This window comes from Strix uralensis, chromosome 32 (assembly GCF_047716275.1).
Source record: "Strix uralensis isolate ZFMK-TIS-50842 chromosome 32, bStrUra1, whole genome shotgun sequence".
Lineage (NCBI taxonomy): Eukaryota > Metazoa > Chordata > Aves > Strigiformes > Strigidae > Strix > Strix uralensis.
Genome location: NC_134003.1, coordinates 1,124,623 through 1,143,463, shown reverse-complemented (window position 1 = coordinate 1,143,463; position 18,841 = coordinate 1,124,623). Strand labels below are relative to the sequence as shown.

The 18,841-nt window shown below is 58.1% G+C and overlaps 1 protein-coding gene and 1 long non-coding RNA gene across 10 annotated transcripts in view; both read right to left on the bottom strand.

Annotated features, from left to right (window-relative positions):
* Nucleotides 1-18,841, bottom strand: part of MEF2D (myocyte enhancer factor 2D) — an 86,451-nt gene that overhangs the window by 16,495 nt on the left and 51,115 nt on the right. For 7 of the 9 annotated variants that reach the window (XM_074852890.1, XM_074852896.1, XM_074852891.1 and 4 more), the window contains 5 exons: nt 12,898-13,035; nt 9,124-9,334; nt 6,376-6,432; nt 2,456-2,646; nt 1,100-1,120 (listed from right to left, as the gene is read on the bottom strand). In XM_074852890.1, coding sequence (XP_074708991.1) covers nt 1,100-1,120; nt 2,456-2,646; nt 6,376-6,432; nt 9,124-9,334; nt 12,898-13,035 — 618 coding nt within the window. The remainder of the gene's footprint in view (nt 1-1,099; nt 1,121-2,455; nt 2,647-6,375; nt 6,433-9,123; nt 9,335-12,897; nt 13,036-18,841) is intronic. The other 2 variants (XM_074852897.1, XM_074852899.1) reach the window with 1 other exon arrangement.
* LOC141936167 (uncharacterized) lies at nt 9,743-12,848 on the bottom strand. Its single transcript, XR_012626692.1, has 2 exons — nt 12,619-12,848; nt 9,743-10,886 (listed from the first exon to the last, which is right to left on the bottom strand). It is a non-coding gene; the product is annotated as an uncharacterized LOC141936167 (long non-coding RNA).

The following is an 18,841-nucleotide window of genomic DNA, read 5'->3' as shown; positions in this document are numbered from 1 at the left end:
GGTTAGCTCAGACTAACAATTAAAACTGTTAATGCCAACCCGGCTGATTTTTGCCTAAAGCAAGCTGCTCCTGCAGCTCGGAGACAGGCAATGCCCTCTGGCAGCGGGAACGGTGACGAGCAGATGGGGAGGCGGGTGGTGACTGTCTTCGCTCCGCAGATGGGGAAACTGAGGCACGGAGCTGCTGGGAGGGGGGTCATTAAACAAGAAGGGTTTTGGGGCATGGAGAGCAGCAGAATTCAAGTCTGCCAAAGCCCTGGCCAATCCTTCCCCTGGCCAAGAGCGTCTCCTTGCAGGCTGTGAGAGCTATCGGCTTACTCCTGTGTTTTTGGAGAGCTTTTCCCTGGCTGCATTAGCTGCATCCTACAGTGGCTCTCGCCCTTTCCTCGCTGCGCTGACCTGTCGCCCATCTGCCCTGCACCAGAATAGCAACAGAACAGGGTGAATCACTGCCACAAACAAGGTGGTGTTCACTTTGCTGGCAGGGGGGGGAAAAAAAAAAAAAAAAGCCATAAAAATAACACAGAAAACTGCCCCTGTGCACAAAGGAGGTTTAGGGAGCGCACTAGCCAGCCAGTGGATTTACACAGGCTTTAAATAATATCCTTAATATGGGAAGAGCCTGATTTACTCCCTATCTCTCATGTGGTGGCAGTGGGCCAGGTCTTCCCGTGCTGTAAAGTGTGGTGGCTCCAGCGAAGCCCACGGGGCAGGTCCCCGGGCGGTGGCGGTGCCCAGGCTGGCTCCGTGCAGCACCGGCCCCAAAAGGGACCCGGGCTGACCTCCCTCAGGGAAACCAGCGCAGATTTTTGGCCTCGGTGGAGAAACGGGCACTTTACAGCCTCGTGTCAGCTCCTTCTTTTCCATAGGGAACCTGGTTTTCCTAAGAGGGCGTTTTTCTTGGGATTGATTTTCTGTGGCGGGACTGGACGTGACATTGGCACCGGCGCCGTGTCCCCAGCGGAGGGTAAAGGGGCCGGTGTCCACCCCCCTACGCGCACCCCACGCCTCCGCCGCGCCGGGACAGGGTGCGGGGACCGACGGGACAAGCGGCCCATGTCCCACCCCGCCGCGAGGCAACACTCAGCAGGGAACTCACCAGAGCCAAGTGATCCTCCGTCTGCCCGCGGGAGAACAGAGAGAAAACCGAGAGGCACCGTTAACTCGACAGCCCCGCCAACCGCCGCGCCGCCGGCACCGCACCCTCGCCCACCACGGGGCACACACGGGTCACATCGGTGCCCGGTGCGGGGTTTTGCGCCGTGCTGTTTGCATCTAGCATGGTGCAAATGGGAATCCAAGCTTCCTTCCTCGGGTTTCACAGAACCACAGAATCACTCAGGTTGGAAAAGCCCCTCGGGATCAGCGAGTCCAACCCTCAGCCCAACTCTACAAAGCTCTCCCCTACCCCACATCCCCCCACAGCTCATCCAAACGGCCCTTAAACACACCCAGGGGTGGGGACTCCACCCCCTCCCTGGGCAGCCTATTCCACTCTCTGACCACTCTTTCTGGGAAACATTTTTCCCTCCTGTCCAGCCTGACCCTCCCCTGTTGCAGTTTCAAGCCGTTCCCTCTCGTTCTGTCACTAATTCCCTGGGAGCAGAGACCAGCACCAACCTCTCCACAACGTCCTTTCAGGGAGCTGCAGAGAGTGATGAGGTCTCCCCTCCCCTTCTCCTCCTCACACTGAACAGCCCCAGCTCCTTCCATCGCTCCTCACAGGATTTATTCTCCAGCCCCTTCCCCACCTCGTTGCCCTCCTCTGCCCTCGCTCCAGCCCCTCGAGATCTCTCTCGGATTGAGGTGCCCAAAACTGGACACAACACTCCAGGTGTGGCCTCACCAGTGCAGAGCACAGGGGGACTGTCACCTCCCTGCTTCTGCTGGTCACACTATTTCTAATCCAAGCCAGGATGCCGTGGGCTTTCTTGGCCACCTGGGCACACTGCTGGCTCATGGTCAGCTGCTTGTCAATGAGAACCCCCAGACCCTTCTCTTCCAGACAGCTCCAGCCACACCTCCCCGAGCCTGTAGCCACGCAGGGGGCTGTTGTGGCCCAAGCGCAGGACCTGGCACTTGGCCTTGTTGAAGCTCATCCCGTTGACGTTGGCCACTGATCCAATCTATCCAGGTGTCTCTGTAGAGCCTCCCTGTCCTCATGCAGATCGACACTCCCGCTTCATTTGGGGTCATCTGCAAACTTACTGATGACACACTCTCTGTCCTTATCGAGACCATCAATAAAGATGTTAAATAGAAATGGTCCCAAAACCGAGCCCTGAGGAAGGTTTCCCCGCCGGCCAGGCCCCGGCTGAGCTCCCACCGCTACGGCACAGAATAGGTGCCCCCACACCGCATCAGCTCCAGCGTAAAGCTCTACCCTGCGACCTGTCCGGTGGCAGGAGACACGCGCCCACCCCGGTCTCCTGGCAGATCTCTGCCGGGCACTCACCAAATGGTGCATCAGCCCCTTCCCGCTCTGCGAGGTGATCACGCGTAAATCCGGCTTGCGGCTGTTGGTGGCGAGCTGCGTGCTGTGGGAGGGCGGTGGCGGGGACTTGGCCGGGATGATCTTGCCCAAGCTGCTGCCGTTGGACACGGGAAGGAGACCCGGAGAGGCTCTGGCACTCACGTAGCCATTTCCTGCGGGAAAACGGGCGGCGGAGAGGAAGAGGGTGAACGCGTGGCGAGGGCGAAGGCACGGCAGGGCTCCGTGGGTGCTGCTCCCCGGCACCCCCAGGCTCCCCAAAACCCTCCTGCACCCCAGGCAGCCTCATCCACAACCCCGGGCAAGCTCGGCAGTGCCGGCAGGTGCTCGGATGCCGGCAGCCGGCGCATCCTCCCCACCAAGACCAGGCAAACCTGCCCCGGGGCAGGCAGGGGTAGAGGCAGGGCAGGCAGCCGGCCCCCAGCTCCCAGCGTCCGGGGCAGCTCCGCAACCTGCAGGGACCCACGATCGTTACTGCAATAACAACCAATAAATATTACAGGCCTGATTTGCAGCAAGGCCTCTTTATGCTGCTCTGGCAGGGTACTGGGGCCCTAGCAAGGGGGGATAATTACTGTTACGTTCACTTTTAAGGTCTCTTTATGGTACCGGAGCAGCGAAAAGGGGCTGTGGCAGAGTGAGGACTCAGTTCACTGATCCCACTGCCCCTTTGAAGATCTGAGGTTCCCTCCTCCTCCTCCTCCTGCTGCCCCACTTAAGGATTTTATGTGCAAAGAGGGGGGAAAAAAAAGAAAAAAGGAAAGGAAGAAAAAAATTTAAAAAGGAAAAGATTTGATGAACATCAGGAAAGGAATAAATTGGATCAGATTACTGTTCTGATGAGGGTTGTTTTTTTTTTATGAATAGGCCCCAAAGATAGAAAGGCGTTTAGCAATCACCAGGATTCAGCCCTCATATTCATTGCACGTTAGACCGGGAAAAATAGGTCGCTGATTGCATTATTAATCACATCTACCATTGCGCTACATCTGCATTTCAGCAGGCGGCTGGTGGCAGCGATGCCGCAGCCGAGGCGCGTGCTCATCGGGGGCGAGTGCCAGCCACTGCCTCTCCCAGAGCTGCCCCAGGGCTGGACACAACGGTGATGGGGTAAACTGGGCACGGGGGCCGGCCACGCACCCTGGCAGCCGCAGGTCCGGTCCCACCGATGCCACTGGGGACGAGAGGTGCTGCCCCAGGGATGCCCACGGTGGCCGCGCTGCTGCGGGTTGGCAGCTCCGTCTTCACAGAATCCCAGAATCATCTGGGTTGGAAAAGCCCTTGAAGCTCCTCCAGCCCCACCATGAACCTCACCCTGACCGTTCCCAACTCCACCAGATCCCTCAGCGCTGGCTCAACCCGACTCTTCAACCCCTCCAGGGATGGGGACTCCCCCCCTGCCCTGGGCAGCCCATTCCAACGCCCAACAGCCCCTTCTGCAAAGAAATCCTTCCGAAGAGCCAGTCTGACCCTGCCCTGGCGCAGCTTGAGGCCATTCCCTCTTGGCCTGGCGCTGGCTCCTTGGCTCAAGAGACTCCTCCCCCCTCTCTGCACCCTCCTTTCAGGGAGTTGCAGAGGGCCAGGAGGTCTCCCCTCAGCCTCGTCTTGCACATCCCGTATCCATGTCCCAGCCCGAGGGAGGGGACCAGCTTTCCTGTCCCCAGCGAGGTGTTTTCCCAGTCCCAAATCACCGTGAGCAGCCGTGCAGAAGGCACGTGCCTGGCGCCTCAGATCCCGGGGACCTCTGCGCACCTGAACTACCTGCATTCCGCTTGCAAGGCCGACGCCTTTTATATTTATTAACGACAAAGATGCATAAAATTCCCCAGGTGCTTTTTGCTACACGCGGCGCCAATGGCCACGCAAAAGCCGACGGAGAAACAGCCAAAAGAAATGTTAAACCCCTCGATACTCTTCAAGGTGGCACCGACACGGATGCGCGCGCGGTTCTCACGGCAACTGCCACTTTGGGGTGCACCACGTCGTGTACATCAGTTGGGGTGCGGGTCAGGGTGGCCCCGGAGCTGGAGGGGAGAAGGTTTGGGTCCCAACGCCGCTGCTCACCCCTAAAGGGACTTCCCTGGCAGGGAAATGTGGGCGCTGCCATCGCAGGAGCCCCCCCCCAGCCTGGATCTGGCCACCCCCGCGAGCTGCAGAAGGGCTGCGCTACGATTTTGGAGTAACCCCAAAAAAAGGGATCCAAAAGCGGAGCGCTCCAGGCCGCCTTTACACCACCCTGGTGTAAATTTGAGCCTGGCAGCACCCCAGGGCCCTCACCCGGGGGCACCGAGGATGGGGCTGGCCACGGCGCGCGGGCAGGATGCGGGGATGCAGCCGGCACCGCCGCAGCATCCGACCAGAGGCACCCGGCGGCTGATGACTCAGAGGCAGCAGGTAATCGCTTGGTGCTGCAGAGATTGCAAGGGAGGAGGAGGAGGAGGAGGAGGAGGTGGAGGAGGAGGAGGAAGAGATGTCCCAGGTATCCAAAAACCGCAAGCGCGGTGCCAGAGCCACGCTCCCCTCCCTCAGCCGGCGCGGGGAGCCCCGGGGATGGCGGGGGCCCGGGGACGGTGGGGGTCCGGGGCTGGCCGCGGCCGGGCTGTCCCTGCTCCTCACGCCCGTTTCCTGGAGCGGCGGCAGGAACGCGGGGAATGCTCCGGTGACGTCAATGCTGACATTCACGGGCCCTGCCAAGCTCCGCGCCGCCACGGCTGCTCCCAACAGCTGACGTGGGGGCGGCATCGGGGGGAAAAGGGGCCGCGAAGGTGGCTGGGGGCCATGGCACCGTGGCCCCTTCCCTCTGCCTTCGAAGGAGCCGCAAAGCTCCGCGTCGGGTGCTGGAAAGGCCCCGGGGAGACGCCAGCCCCACAAACCACCCTGGCGGGGTTTGGCTCTGGAGGCGCAGCCGGGGAGAAATTCCCCCGGCGCTGGCACGGCCGCTGCCCGGCACAGGGAAAAGGTTATTCCCGGGAGGAACCACGTCTGGACCAGCCCCGTCGTGGGGCGGGTGGGACCCGGGCTCCAATTTGGTTTTAATTGGGGCAACGCCGAATTTCACACTCCTCCGCCGCGCTGTCGGCTGGGAGCCTCACCGCAAAAAAGCCCCCCCCGAGGGGATGGCGAGCCAGGCTTCTGGTGCAAGCCTGCCTTGGCCGCTCTGCCTCGCCGGGGGCTGGATGGCATCACCCGGCGCAGCCCTGGCCCGCAGCCCGTCCTGCCCCGGCCCGTGGCAGCGGTGCCGGTAGCAGCAGCTGCTTCCCAGCGGGACCCGGGGGCCGTTGTTGGCTTTTGGGTTGTACCTACGCAAGCGCCGGCCCCAAAGACCTCACCCTGCAGCCAGCGGAGGCAGAGCGCGGCGAAGGAGGTATTATTAGCGCGTTTTATAGCCGGGGAGCTAAGCCACAAGGTCTGAGCCTTGTTAGCACTGAGGCTCTCGCAGTGGAAAGGGACCTTAATGAGCTTTTTTCCTTGCAGTAAAGTTCCTTTATAGGGCCCAAGCGCAACGAGGAATCAGGTGTTAAGTGACTCACCCGAGGTCAAGGGAGGAACTCGGCACGGCGAGCTGAACCCAGAGCTGCCCAAAGCTGGGTTCTCAGCGGCCACCTCAGCCCCTTGATTTGCAGCTGCCCCAAAAACCCAGGGGAGACGCTGGCCCCCAGGACACGCACCCCCCTCCTGTCTCAGTCTCTGGGGTCTCCGCTGAAACCAGCAGCCCCCAGCAAAGGCGCTGGCCCGGAGCTCCACACACCAAACCCTTCAGCAGCAAAATCCTCCCTGGGGTGGGGGAACTGAGGCACGGAGCAGAGCCAAGGGCGCAGGTCCCGGCACCCACACCACTTGCCAGAAGTGGGCTATTTTGTGCCAAAAGGTGGCTCCTCACTTACCCACGGGGCTTGGGCAGGCTCCGTTCGTGTTGTTGAGGTCTCCCCCGAGCATCGCCCCTGCAAAGCAATTGGGAACACGGTGAGCATCCCTCCTTTCGGCGGGGGGAGGAAGAGGGGGAGCACGAGGGAGGAAGGCAGAGGAAAATGAGTGGTGTTGCCTTCCCGGGGAGAAAGTCCCGGGCAAAATGAGCAGCATTCCTGGTGATCAGGTTGGGAAACATTATCCAGGCAGATCCGTTTCCTTTGGGAAGGAGCCAGGCGACACAGGAGCTCGCTCCAAAGGAGGCGGCTTGGAAAACACTGCGGCTATTTTATTCCAAGCCCCCCTTTGGGGGACACGGGGCCGGTGCTGCTGGGGAAGAGAGCCCCAGCAGCAAGACGTGAAACACTATCTCCCCTGTAATGTTCGCACCGAATGGAAACCATCCCCGCACGCTGCCAGGACGCTGCTACAATTCGGCCTCCCACGGTCCCAACGCTTGGAAAGCGCCGCCGCTCCCCGCCGTGCCGGGAAAAACCGTACCAGAGGCCTTTTTACCCCCAATAAACTGAACGTTTTGCCTCGCCTGCAAAAAGATTTTTTTTTTTTTTTTTCCTGCCTGGTTATTGAGTTATTTCTGAAAGCCACCTATTCACAGCTCGGGGCTGCCCAGCCACGCTGCGGGCGGTGATTTCGGCCAACAGCCGGCACGGAGGCTCCGGAGCTGCGACCGCAGTCATCCCGGAGCCCTGCGCGGGGGAACGAGGAGCCTCCGATCCCAAACCCCACCTCTAACCACCGCCCAACCCTCCTCACCCCAGATGGGGAAACCTGAGACAGAAACCCTTTTTTTCCAGCCCCCCAGCCCTCAGGTCTGGGCTTGCAGCGAGCCCCCGAAGGCGGGAGGAGCGCTGAAGGGCTGAGCTGCTGCCGTGCAGGGAAGAGCGTTTGCTCCCCATGTGGGAGGATGATCGGGGATGGCGGCGGTCCCAAAAATATTTTACAGCTTGAAAAGGGGCCAAGGTGACCCCCAAAATGGGGCAGACGTGGCACTGCAGCATCCTCCCTTCAAGGGATGGGGATGCAAAGTCCCGGAGGAGGGACCCCACCAGGATTTGGGGGCTGTGCCCCGCTGCGGGACCCCACTCGCACTGCAGAAGCGGGTTGACCCCTTCGGGTGAGTGATGCTGACCCCGTCCCCAGCCCCAAAAAACCCCTCAGCCGCACTTCTCCTGTGCCATCCCCGAGCAGATGGCATCAGCCAGCGCCGAGATACCAACCCAACACTCTGCTGCACATTTGCTTTGGAAACAATGCCGCAGCGCTCTGCTCTCAGCTCGAGTGCATTGCTAAAAAAAAAAAAATTTAAGGGGGAAAAAAAAAAAAAAGCTCTTCTAACATGCAAGGGCCTGGCTCCTATAAACAGGATTTCTTCCGTGTCCCAGGCAGCGAGTGAATGAGACGCAGATGGCCGGACTTGGAACACCTCTGTGCTTGCAACCGCGAAATTATCCCCCTTCAAACGACCAGCGAGCGAGCGAGATGGAAACGGCGAGCCTCCAGCCGATTCTGCACTACAACGAAGCCTCTTATTTATTTTTTTTTTTTCAGCAGAGGGGCCTGTGAGAGGGCAAGGGAGATCCCTGCAGCCAGAGCTACGGCTGGCTGTGCCCGAGGAGGGCTCTGCCGCCCAGCCTGGAGTGAGATGTTGCTCTTCGGGACCAGTCCTACAGCAGAAAGACCCGACTCCCTCAGGTCTGGGGGCCTCATCCTGGTTTCTGAGCGCTTCGAGCCATCCCCGAGACCGTGCGGAGAGCGCAGCAAGCGAAGCCACGGCTCCTACATCCTACTCCTACATCCCAGCCCAGGCACCTTTCTGCTCGCTCTGACCCAACATGCTTCTGGAGGCACCCCCCAGCCTTTCTCGCACCCCTCCAGCCCCTTCGCAAAGCCCCCCCTGAGCTCGCAGAGCCCCAGGGGCCGCAGGCGAGTGCCCACCACCCAGATGTCCGGGCGGTCACAGTCCCCGGCTCTTGCCATTTGCAGCCCGTGTGATTTTTACAGACCATCTGTGACAACCAAAATAGCAGGCAGGGGCTTTCTGCACGCTATTATTATTTATGATCGCACCGCAGGAGAGCTGGGCTGTGGTCACACGTCGTCGTGCCCCCTCCCTCCCCCCCCTTTCCACTGCAGGGGACATGGGTGACAAGCTCCTCTCCCTCAACCTGCCCTCTGCCACCCATCACCGGTCCCCACTGGAAATGACTGCTCCCTCCTATCTGTCAGCAGATCCGCGTGAGTAATCGCTCGGCGACCAACTGCAACCAGCACAGCCCGACTCAGAAAAGCCCTTTTTAGGCAGCAGTCCCATGTCACCGGAGTGCCACCGGCGAGCGGGATGCCGGCAGCCACCCCCAAGCCTGGGAACGGCGCCGGGTGACTCATCTCCTTGCGCTGCCCAACCTCGAAACAGATCCCTGCAGGGATCCGGCTCTCAAAAAGCCCTTGGTAAGGTGGCGGCGGGGGGGTCACCCCCAGTTTGAGGCCAAGGCACAAACTGGGGGGTATCAACCTCTGGCAGAAGGAACAAGCACCCGTGGGCAACAACCCTTCCAGCGACACCTCCTGCCCCCGGGCAGGGGATGGAGGCAGCAGGGATGTCCTCAGCCCCCCCGGGATGCTCCGTGCTCGGTGCTGCACGCCCAGCAAGGCTCTCACAGTGAGGATGAGGAGTAAGGGGTGCCAAGGGTCACGGCATTGCTCACCTGCGCTGGCCGGCCTCTGCGGCAGCCCCGGGGACACGGTGTTTCTCTGCAGCGCCGGCTGCTGCGGCGAGAGGAGCCGGGGGTCTGTCAGCGAGGAGGTCACCAGGGACTGGGTCACCAGCGAGCTGCCCGGGTTGCTGAACTGCAGCGTGTTTTGGTTGGTCACCGGCACCGTCACGGGCATGGCGAAGTTCGGGGCGGGCACTGCGGACTGAACAGAGAGCGGCGGGTGAAGGGGAGCAGGCGCTGCCAGGGGAGCAAGAGCAGGTCTGGTCCTGCATCACAGCAGCAGCAACACCCCACTGCTGAAAAATGGGGGGACAGTCCAGGCTCCCCTAAGCCCCCATTTCACTGCTGACCTGCGCTGCTTGCATCGGAGGGGGGCACCGGAGCCTGGACCCCACCAGGGAAGCCCAGGATGAGCAGTCAGGTGTCCACTCGGACACAGCAACGAGTTGCTTTGCTCTCATTTTCAGGCCGGATTTATTTGGATTTTGGGCGGTTGGAAACCCCCCAAAACGTGAAGGTGGTGGGCAGCAGTGTGGTGGTTTGCCCCCAGCGGAACCGAGAGCGGCCAAGCTCGGCGTTGCCCTTCATCCCGCCGCAGAGGCCGAGGGGCCCGCAGGGGTTTCACGAGGCCGTTCCTCATCCGGCGGGATGGGAAGAGCCCTCCCAAAGAGCTGGCAGTGGGCCACCAGTTCGGGCTGGCACTGCTGCTGGTGGCCGAGCACCTGGGAAAGGCTCGTTTTGCTCCGCACAACCCCCGGCTGACACTGGGATCCATCCTGGCACCTCCGGGAGCTGCTGGGGAGGAGGAGGAGGAGGAGCTGACCTGGGGGAAGCAGCAGCATTGCTAAATCCTTGCCCACAGGTCGAGGACCGGCTTCACCTACCAGCGTCCCCGCTGGAGCCAGACTCGCCGTGATTATCCTGCCCGGCTGTCTTATGTCACTGATTTGCTCTTCGTTAACAGGAGCAGGCACCTGCTTAGAGGCTTTAGCAGGGGCTTTGCTAAAGTCCCACTTTAATTTGTTCAGGGCTGGAGAGGCAGAGCAGCCCAGTGCCGGATGGGACCGTCACAGAGCCGGAGCTGGGACCCCCCCAGGCTGCACCGGCGAGGGCAGAGGGACCCCCAACTGCAGCTGGCTGGAGGGGGGCTGCTGCCCTGTGGCCTCCCCCAGAAATCTGCTCATAGATGGGTGATTTTCTTTTGGGTTAGAGGGGAGGACAGGAGGAAGGAGCGGGCCGGTGCTCACCCACGCCTCGCTGCTGGAAACCCTCCCCACCAGCCTCTCAAGGGCATCTCGTCCTTCAGGGACAGCCCGTGGAGGACGGCACCGCTCCCAGGGCCACTGGCCACTCGAAGCGACCTGGCTCGGCCTTTCCCAGACCTGACAGGCAGAGCTGTAAGGCAGAGCCCTCCCTCCGCTCAACCCCGGGAGCTTATTCTGTGCGGCTGCAGAACCGCGAGGAGGAAGGTTTCTCGGGCGCTGCCTCCGCACCGAAGCAGCGTTGTGTAATAAATCACCGTGCGCGTTCCCGGGGAGGGAAAGGAAAAGCTGACGCCGTGATAAAGCCGGGAGGTCGAGGTGCACCAACCCGAGAGCAGAGTTGTGCTTTTACTCCGGATCTATCCCACGGCACCTTCCGACCAGCGTCAGGCTGACGCTGCAGCCCCAGCCCCACCAGCTAAGCGGTCCCGGGGCTCCCCCACCCCAGGGAGGGCACAACTAGAGAAGGTGGTTTGCACATCACTCCAAAATCTGGGGGAGAAGACGCACACATCAGCCAAACCCCCAGGATTTCTGTTTTCATTAAAAGCGATGACAAACACCAAACGCAGAAGCCAGGCCGAGGCCTCTCTTTAGCGACCAAGGCTGTTGTTAAGCTTTCCCGGCCGTTGAGTCTGGTTAGTTCTTGTCACACACAAAACCAACCCAGCTGGTTAAAAAGGAAAAGCATCTTCTTCAACTGCACACGCTCCACCTGCGTCGCTCAGTCCCTCGCTGCACGGGGAGGTTTAGTGGGGGAGCCAGATGCTACGCCCTGACTACGAAGCGCCCAGCACCTGAATGCCACCAGCCAAAATGACTTTAAGGCACAGACTGTTCCTTTACGCCACGTCTGGATGCTGCCTCGGGCGAGGGGAGCCCGCCTGGAGCCCTCCCTTCGCAGCAGAAAGCACAGACACTAAGCAGTCCCTGCTTTCTGAGGTTGTTTTTGCACCGAGGAGAAAGCTCTGCTGGTTTTTTGACCTATTTTACACCACTGGCAGGGGTTGTGTGAGCCACGTCCAGCCAGGGCTGTACCCCCACCCCTGCGAGCCTTGGCGGGGTGGAAACCTGGCCCCCACTACTGAAACCCGGGAGGATGAGGCAGAGCAACCTCACAGGAGCTAATCCTGCGCTAAACCCACCCCGGAGGGCTGGGCTTGCTGGCACAGCAGAGCTGCGAGCAGCCATCACCGCCTGCACCCTGTTTTGCTTCAGGTCCCCAGCTCTCCCCGGGCTCGGGGCAGCCACCCCTTCCCGAAAATGCAGCTTTTGGGGTCCTTTGGAGGCTCCTGGAGCGACACAGAGCTCACCTGCTGAGTCAGCAAAATAAAGAGCCGTGGATTTCACAAGCCCTAATTCTCAAGAAAAGCCGGAATTTTAACTTGGGGCTTTGCAAGCCCAGAAGGGCAGATTAATTCTTTTGGGGGTGGGGGGTGTAATTTTTGCAGTACTGCATCCAGCCCTTAAAAATGAGCCTCCTCTCTGCTCCCGGCAGCATTAATTATGGCTGCAGCGACTCGGGGCTAATCCCTCTGAAGAAGCCTTGCCTGCATCAGTAGTCTCTGCTCCCTTGAACTAACAACTAATTTGAAACGTGTCCCCCTCCTCCTCCCATCTCCTGACACAAATCCCTTTCAGCGCTGTCCTGATGCCACCCCGGTGACGGGATCACAAGCTAAAACCTCCCTGGATTTCTGCCACGGCCACCAGCTGCCCCGAGGGCTCGGTGGATTTGGGGGGAATTAATGCGGAATAACCCAAACCGGGCTGAGTCTTGGAGGAAAGTGAGGGGTCGGCATCCGCCGCCAGCTCGTGTGAACGCTGGGGTCTTAACCCAGGCAAAAAACCTTTTTTTGGGGGGAAAAGGGTGAAAAAGAAGACCCTAATCCAGTATTTGCAGCAAAGCAGGGGAGAACAGCAACATCCTCCTGCGCTGCCCGGCCGGAGCCAAGGAGGCTCAGGAATGCTGGAGCTAATGGGAACGGTTTTCCCAAGGGTTGCTCCTGCTTTTTTGGGTGGGAAACAGGAGGGACCCTCAAGGTCCCTCGTGCCTCTCACCCATCAGATCCGGGGTGCATTCGGGGCGGCGGGGGCTGCACGCATCGGCTCCCAAGGCACAGCACGGCTCCGAAGCAAAGCCATGCAAAATCCAACCCCCCCCCCGTCACCTGGAGGCATCCGGGGAGGGGTAAGGGGGGGCTGCAGACCACCAGCTACTCACTGCGAGCCGGTAACTCTGCATCATTTTATCAAACTCCTCATCAATCTTTTTATATTTCTCTTCCGTCTGCGGGGTCAACGCAAACACTTCATCCCCTTCCGGGCTCTCGCACTCCCTGTGCTTCTTGTTCAGCGCCTGTTACGTTTGGGGTGGGGAGGGGACATGGGGGGGTGTCGGGGAGGGATGAGGGGATGAGGTTGGAGGGAAATCGAACAGAAGAAAAACAAAACAAAAAAAAACATATAATGAAGGTTTTCCAGCCAAGGGGCAGGTACTTACACCGTATCGCTTGAACAGGATATCCAGATCCTCGCTGCCTTTACGGTATTTATCCTCCATCAAGGGGCTCTGGTCTATCGAGTCATCGCCGTCGGGCTCCGGGCTGTCACAGCCGTTAAAACCTTTCTTTCTTAACGTCTGAAAACACAACCAGGAGAGTTTGAGATCTGGGAGAGGGGATGGGGAACATGGGCAGCTGCCTGAGATGGGCAGGTCCCCGCCTGAAACATCCCCTGGGACTATAAAGACAAGGAATTGTCCTTGCACAAATTTACACCTTTGCCCCAAGATGTCGTTGAGCTCAATGGGGTTAAAGAGTCAGGATCAGGCCGTTGGTTTCGACGCCAGAGTGTCTCTAATTTAGGAATTACAACATGGGGATGGATGGAGAGAAACGACTTTGCTTTCAAAGGATCTGTTTACGCCACAGCTGAATTTGGCCCCGTACCAGCTCAGACACATTCGTCACCTACAATTACTACAACGACAAGGAGGGGAAACAAACCTTAATGATATCTGCTCTCCTGCTAAAAATAGGGAAAAACCTTCTTACAAATAGGAAAATAAAAATCACAATTAATAAGCAAAAAAAAGCGCCTTGCCCCTGGCACAAACAGGTGGGTGGCATTTACCCACCGCAAGAGCATCGCGCGAGAGGGTGCGGGGCACGGTGACAGCGGCGGGTGACACAGAGGGGTGACGGGGACAAGGAGGAGCAGCGAAGGTCCCGGGCGCCGCTGCAGAGAGTTAACGACGCGACATCTCCCCCCTCGTTACCAGGAGCCCGGTCATCACCCCTTCGGGCTGTGCGCATGGTGAAAACCCCAAAAGTTCCTCTTTCGTGCTCAGTAACCCATTTGCAGATTGCACGTGCACATTTAATCATTCTATTTTCAAAATACCAAAAGCAATTAGGCGTTATTATGGAACCATCACTTGCCAATTTAGTTTTTTTAGAAGTCAAAGCTACAGAATTTCCTGGAAGTCTTGATCTCTTTTCATGCCAAATTCAGCACGGGGAAAAAAAAAAAAGAGCCTTGACAATTCTCCTCTGTCTTCCTAAACAGTAATAAATATCTCTGTTTTGAGGCCAAAACGTACTTTTTCATCTACCTGCGAGCTCCGGGAAACACGGAGCTTGTGTGGGAATTTTTGCCGGAGCCGATAAAAACCAGCGACGTCTCCGGAAGGGCTGGAAACGCCGCGGGCAGGTTTCGCTCGGCGCTGCCTCTTCCCGCAGCTCTTCCTCGGTGGCAACGCTCAAGCAACAAGCACCGAACCCGTTTTTCCCTCCAGCTGAAGCTTTTCGCAGTGTTTTCAACTCAAATCACCTCCCTCACGGTCGCCGTTTGAACGCTCGTTACTGCGATTTCAGCCGCAGAGGGGAAAAGTCCCCGTCCACGTCCAGCTCCGCCAGCGACGGCTCCGACCACGGTGGCATCTGAAGCCCCGTTTGGTGTCACCAATCGCTCCTGCTACCTAATAATTATTACCTAATTACCTAATAATAACTCCTCGTACCCCTAATTCATGTTATTTGTTGCCGCTTTATAGACAGGGGTAGTGGGAATCCGAGTTATTGGCACGAACGGGAGGTTCCCAGGGCTTTTTCTGCAGGTTCCTGAGGATTTTTCCCTACTATTTTGCTATTTTTGTACCTGTCCTTGCTTGTTTTTAGAATGGGCCAAAAAAAGGAGCGGGTGCTGCCGGTGGGGAAGGAACGGCTTTGCCTTCTCTTTTTTTTTTTTTTTTTTTTTGGAAACTGCTTTTTGTGGATTTTTTTTTTTTTCCCGAAACCTTTTGTTTCACCGATGCAGCCCGAAGATGGAAAGTTGAGCCCTTCTTTAAAAAAAAAGGCTTTTTCCTCCTTCTCTTTCAGAATCAAAATGGAAAAAGTTGTTCCATGAGCAGTGGAAGGGATGAAGTTGGGTTTCCTTCGGGTGCGTGCGAAGGGTGCTGGCTGGGGAGACTCTCCGGTGTCTAATAGGGGGCTGTGCCCACCTCGCGGTGGTTCTCTTTGCAGGGACAATAACTGGATTTCTCGCCTTTGCTCTCCCATCCCCGGTTGGGAAACGTGACAGTAATCCCTCATGTCCCTGGAAGCTCTTCTCCTCTGCCAGAGGCTGCCAGTGGGTTCAGGAGTTGGAGGATCAGACGAGCAACCTCCATCCCCCAGCACTCTCAAAGACGGGAACCTCCCAACTGAATTTCCAAGAGGTTTCAGCCAAGCAACAACATCCTTCTCCTTTCTAAAATTTGAAGCAATGAAGCAGCCCAGGAGATTTTTTTAAGCATCTTCCAACTCCCCCAGCTCTGCACCGTATTTACTGCCCGAAGATAGTGCAGGGAAGAGCAATGGGCAGACGCCGCTGGCCACGGCTTTTTGCCATTTCTAAGTCCACACGAAACCATCCCGGGGGTTGTTCCCTCAACAACTCTGTCGAGGAAGGTGAAGAAATGAGGTGAGCGCAGCTCTGTTCACCCAGGCCCAGCAAACCCCCTCCAAGCAGCTCATAGCATCTCCCCTCTCTGCATTTCCCAAGCTCTTTCTCCTCTGGGGGTCTAATATATTTGGTGTCTGATACAGCTTCACCTTAGACAGCAGCCGTTGCCTTGGTTTCTTCCCTCTTCCCGGCCGCTAACTTCATAAAATTAGTCGTAACTTAATTATCTTTGAGATCCACACCTCCCTGCCGAGCTCGGTTCGCAGCATCCCGAGCCGTGAGGGGCGGCTGCGGTGCCACCGTCGCTGCTCCCGTAAGGAACCCGCCGGCAGCGCCAGGAAGCATCGAGCCGGTTGTTCACGGAGGGGGAAAACCCTTCCCGGGCGCTGCAGGCAGCTGCCTGCAACGTGAGGTTGGGTTATAACCCTCGCCACAGCACGGGGCTGCCGGAGCTGCGGGCAGGGAGGGGACGAAGGGGCCAGGGACGGGCTCCGGAGGTGGCGGAGCAGAGGAAAGGGACAATGTGCAGCGCGGTGGGACGGGAAGCACCAGCTGTGGGTGACCGAGACCCGAGTCGCAGCGGGACACGAGCCACAGGAGCACAGCTCGCAGCAATTACTGCTCAAAAAGAAGTTGAGGACAACAAAATGCCATTTCCAGCCATACCAGTGTTGGCTGCTGTTTTTTTTCATTTTTTTGGACAAAACGATGTGTGTCCCAGGCTTTCTGCTTTTTGACAAGATGATGTAAAAGGAAAACAATCCTGCTGGAGCGGGAATCAAACCCGAAGATTGCTGTTTTCAGGATCTCTGCGAGGTCTTTTAGAAAAGAGTTTTCCTCCTCGTTCCTCCTCATTCCCTTTTCCAGGAGAAAAACAGAAGGTGCAGAGAGGCATGAAACCTCCTTGTCACTGAGTCGCATCCAGTGGAACACGACTATTTTTCATACGAAGTAGATTTAAAATCAATTCCTTCACAGCAGAAAATTTTCAAAGGAGAAAATCAGGGTGAGAACATGGTAAAAAAAAAAAAAAATCACTCATCACTGACCCGTCTCCCTCAGGTCCCCCCATTCTATCAGGAGTCCCCCCACGGCAGGACCTGCTGCAGATCCCGTTATTCCAGGCAACACTCCTGCTCCCAGCTTGTACGGGAGCAGATTTCCAACCCAAAGAGGGTGAGGGAGCAGCAGGAAATGCAGAACACGTGAGAGGAAACGATGCTCGACCAGGATGTGGTCGACTTCCCTTAGAGGAGGGAGACTCAACCACCGCAGGCGTTGGGGAAGTCTGGATGAGGATGAGGGTGAGGATGAGAATGAGGATGAGAATGAAGACGTGGCACCAGCAGCTGCCTCTGCACTACGCCACCTCCCCAGCATCCTGCAAAATGCCTGATTTTATACACCCTGGGGAACGACAACCCCAGGAAGGAGAATTAGGGAAAAATCAGCCCCCCCCCGCCAGGACATTCAGCCAAGAAAAGAGATTTCTGTGTGACTTCAACTGGCTCTGGAGCATCGCCGTGCCCGGCTAGCTCTGCTCTTGTCCAAGTCCCTTATCAGAAGCTGGCACATCAGCCGGGCTGCGAGGAAACGAGAAGCGACAGCGAGGAGCAAAGCCGGCGTGATCCCAGCCCGGGCGCGCACGTGGCACCCAGCGTGCCTGTCTGGGGGCCTCAGCTGTCCCCCGCCTGATTAAGGAAACCCCCCTCTCTGCATTACGAGAGATTTTCTCAGACTTAAAAGCTTGTAATGGCCAGGACTTTGCTGGGCACGGAGTGAGCCGCAGGGGTTGCGCGGCTGAATCCCACTCCCGACGGCTGCTGCCGGCCCCCGACAGCCGAAACACGGAGCTGCCCCCACAGGGGATGGTCCCCGAAAAAGCAGCCGGGGTGTTGAACCCCCCTTGAACCAGGGCTGGGTGCGTTCACCCCCGAGCAGCTCTGCCCCTTGCTAAATATCCGGGGGGGTAAACCCCTCAAGGGCATCCCCATGCAGCACGTGATGGGGTGCCCCCAGTGCCCCCCAGCACCAAAAAAAAAGGGGGATCTCATGTTTTCTGTTGTTTTAAACCATAATTTGAACAGACCAATTTGTACCACCTGGAGTTGGTGGTACCAGCACCTTTGGCCCCAGGAGCCCCCCAGCCCGGCCGGGAGAGGAGACCCTGGCTCAGCTGAGCCTGTGGAGCCCCCACTCACTCCCCCTCCACCAGGAAAAGGAAATCAAGAGGCTTCTGCCTCGATTCACCCAGGTCCCAGTTGCTCCTCATCCTTTCTGAGACGCTGCCAGAATCAGGGTTGCATCCTCTGGTAGAAAGGGGCCACCGGTGTGACAGGGAAAGCAGATGCAGGCAGCAGCCCCTTAAAATCCACCTAAATTCAGATTTGGTAGCAAATTCACAGCCTGGGCCTTCACGGCTCTATAAATGCTTGATGCTGGGGAAGCTTTGAGGATGCAAAGATACTCCTGGAGGAGTCGAGTTCAACTGGGAGCCACCAAGAAATACGAGATAAACTGGGTCTGTGCACGGTGCGGACAAAGCCGGGCCGGTGGGACCTGACCTGGTGAGGGGAGATGGTTAGGGAGGAGATGGAAAACTGCACCAGAGCAGGAATGCTCTCCTGGGGGAGGGATTTGGGAGAGAAAAGAGCAAAAATGTTAGAGCAGCCCTAAGCCCGCTCCAAGCCAAGAGGAGGATGGGGAGGGATGCTTGAGTGGCCTCAAAACCCGCCGGAGCCCCAGTGGGTTTTGCTCCGAGGCGGCTCTGCCGGCGAGACCCGGCGCATTTGGGCTCTTTTTCTTGCCATCCACCAATATCCTTCCGCTCCCGATGTTCCTCTCCTCGGCTTTGGATGCAGCTCCAGCTTTTCATGTGGTGCAAACACAGTATTTCTTTGGGTGCCAAGGACTGTGTGTAACTTGTCGGCTTGGGAGTGTTTGCATCTTGGACCATAAGGGAACAGAGAACGCTGCCCAAAATGTTTACAGTATTTTTAGGCCAAGACAAATCTGTTCGACGCTGCGAGCGCCGCAGTCTGAGCATCCCGGAGAGGCTGGGTGAGGCCGTGCTGACTAGCACAGCAGGGAACCACGCCTGCAAAACCCCGGCGTTTTCACGGTGGCTGGGCACCACCTGGCTCAAACAGGCCAAAAAGGACATTTCTGAACCATTTCGAAGGGCCGTACGCAACCGGGCGCCGGCGGAACAGTCTCCAAACCCCGGCAAGGGCAGGGGGGTGCTGCTGGATGCTTGGCCACGGCTCAACCCACGTCTGCTGCAGCAGAACATCGGTGGGAACGGGGCGGATGATGAGGTGAAAACCTTTCAAAAAGACACGTTTCATGGAGGGAAAAAAAAAAAAAAGCAGAAAAAAGAAGCAAGATTTAGGAGGTGGGTTGGGTTTTTTTTCTTCCCTCTCCATGAAATCAAAGCCTGAGCGTGCTGCCCAAGATACACCGGAGGGATTCAAAGGCAGCAGCGGCACAGCCCGAGCAGC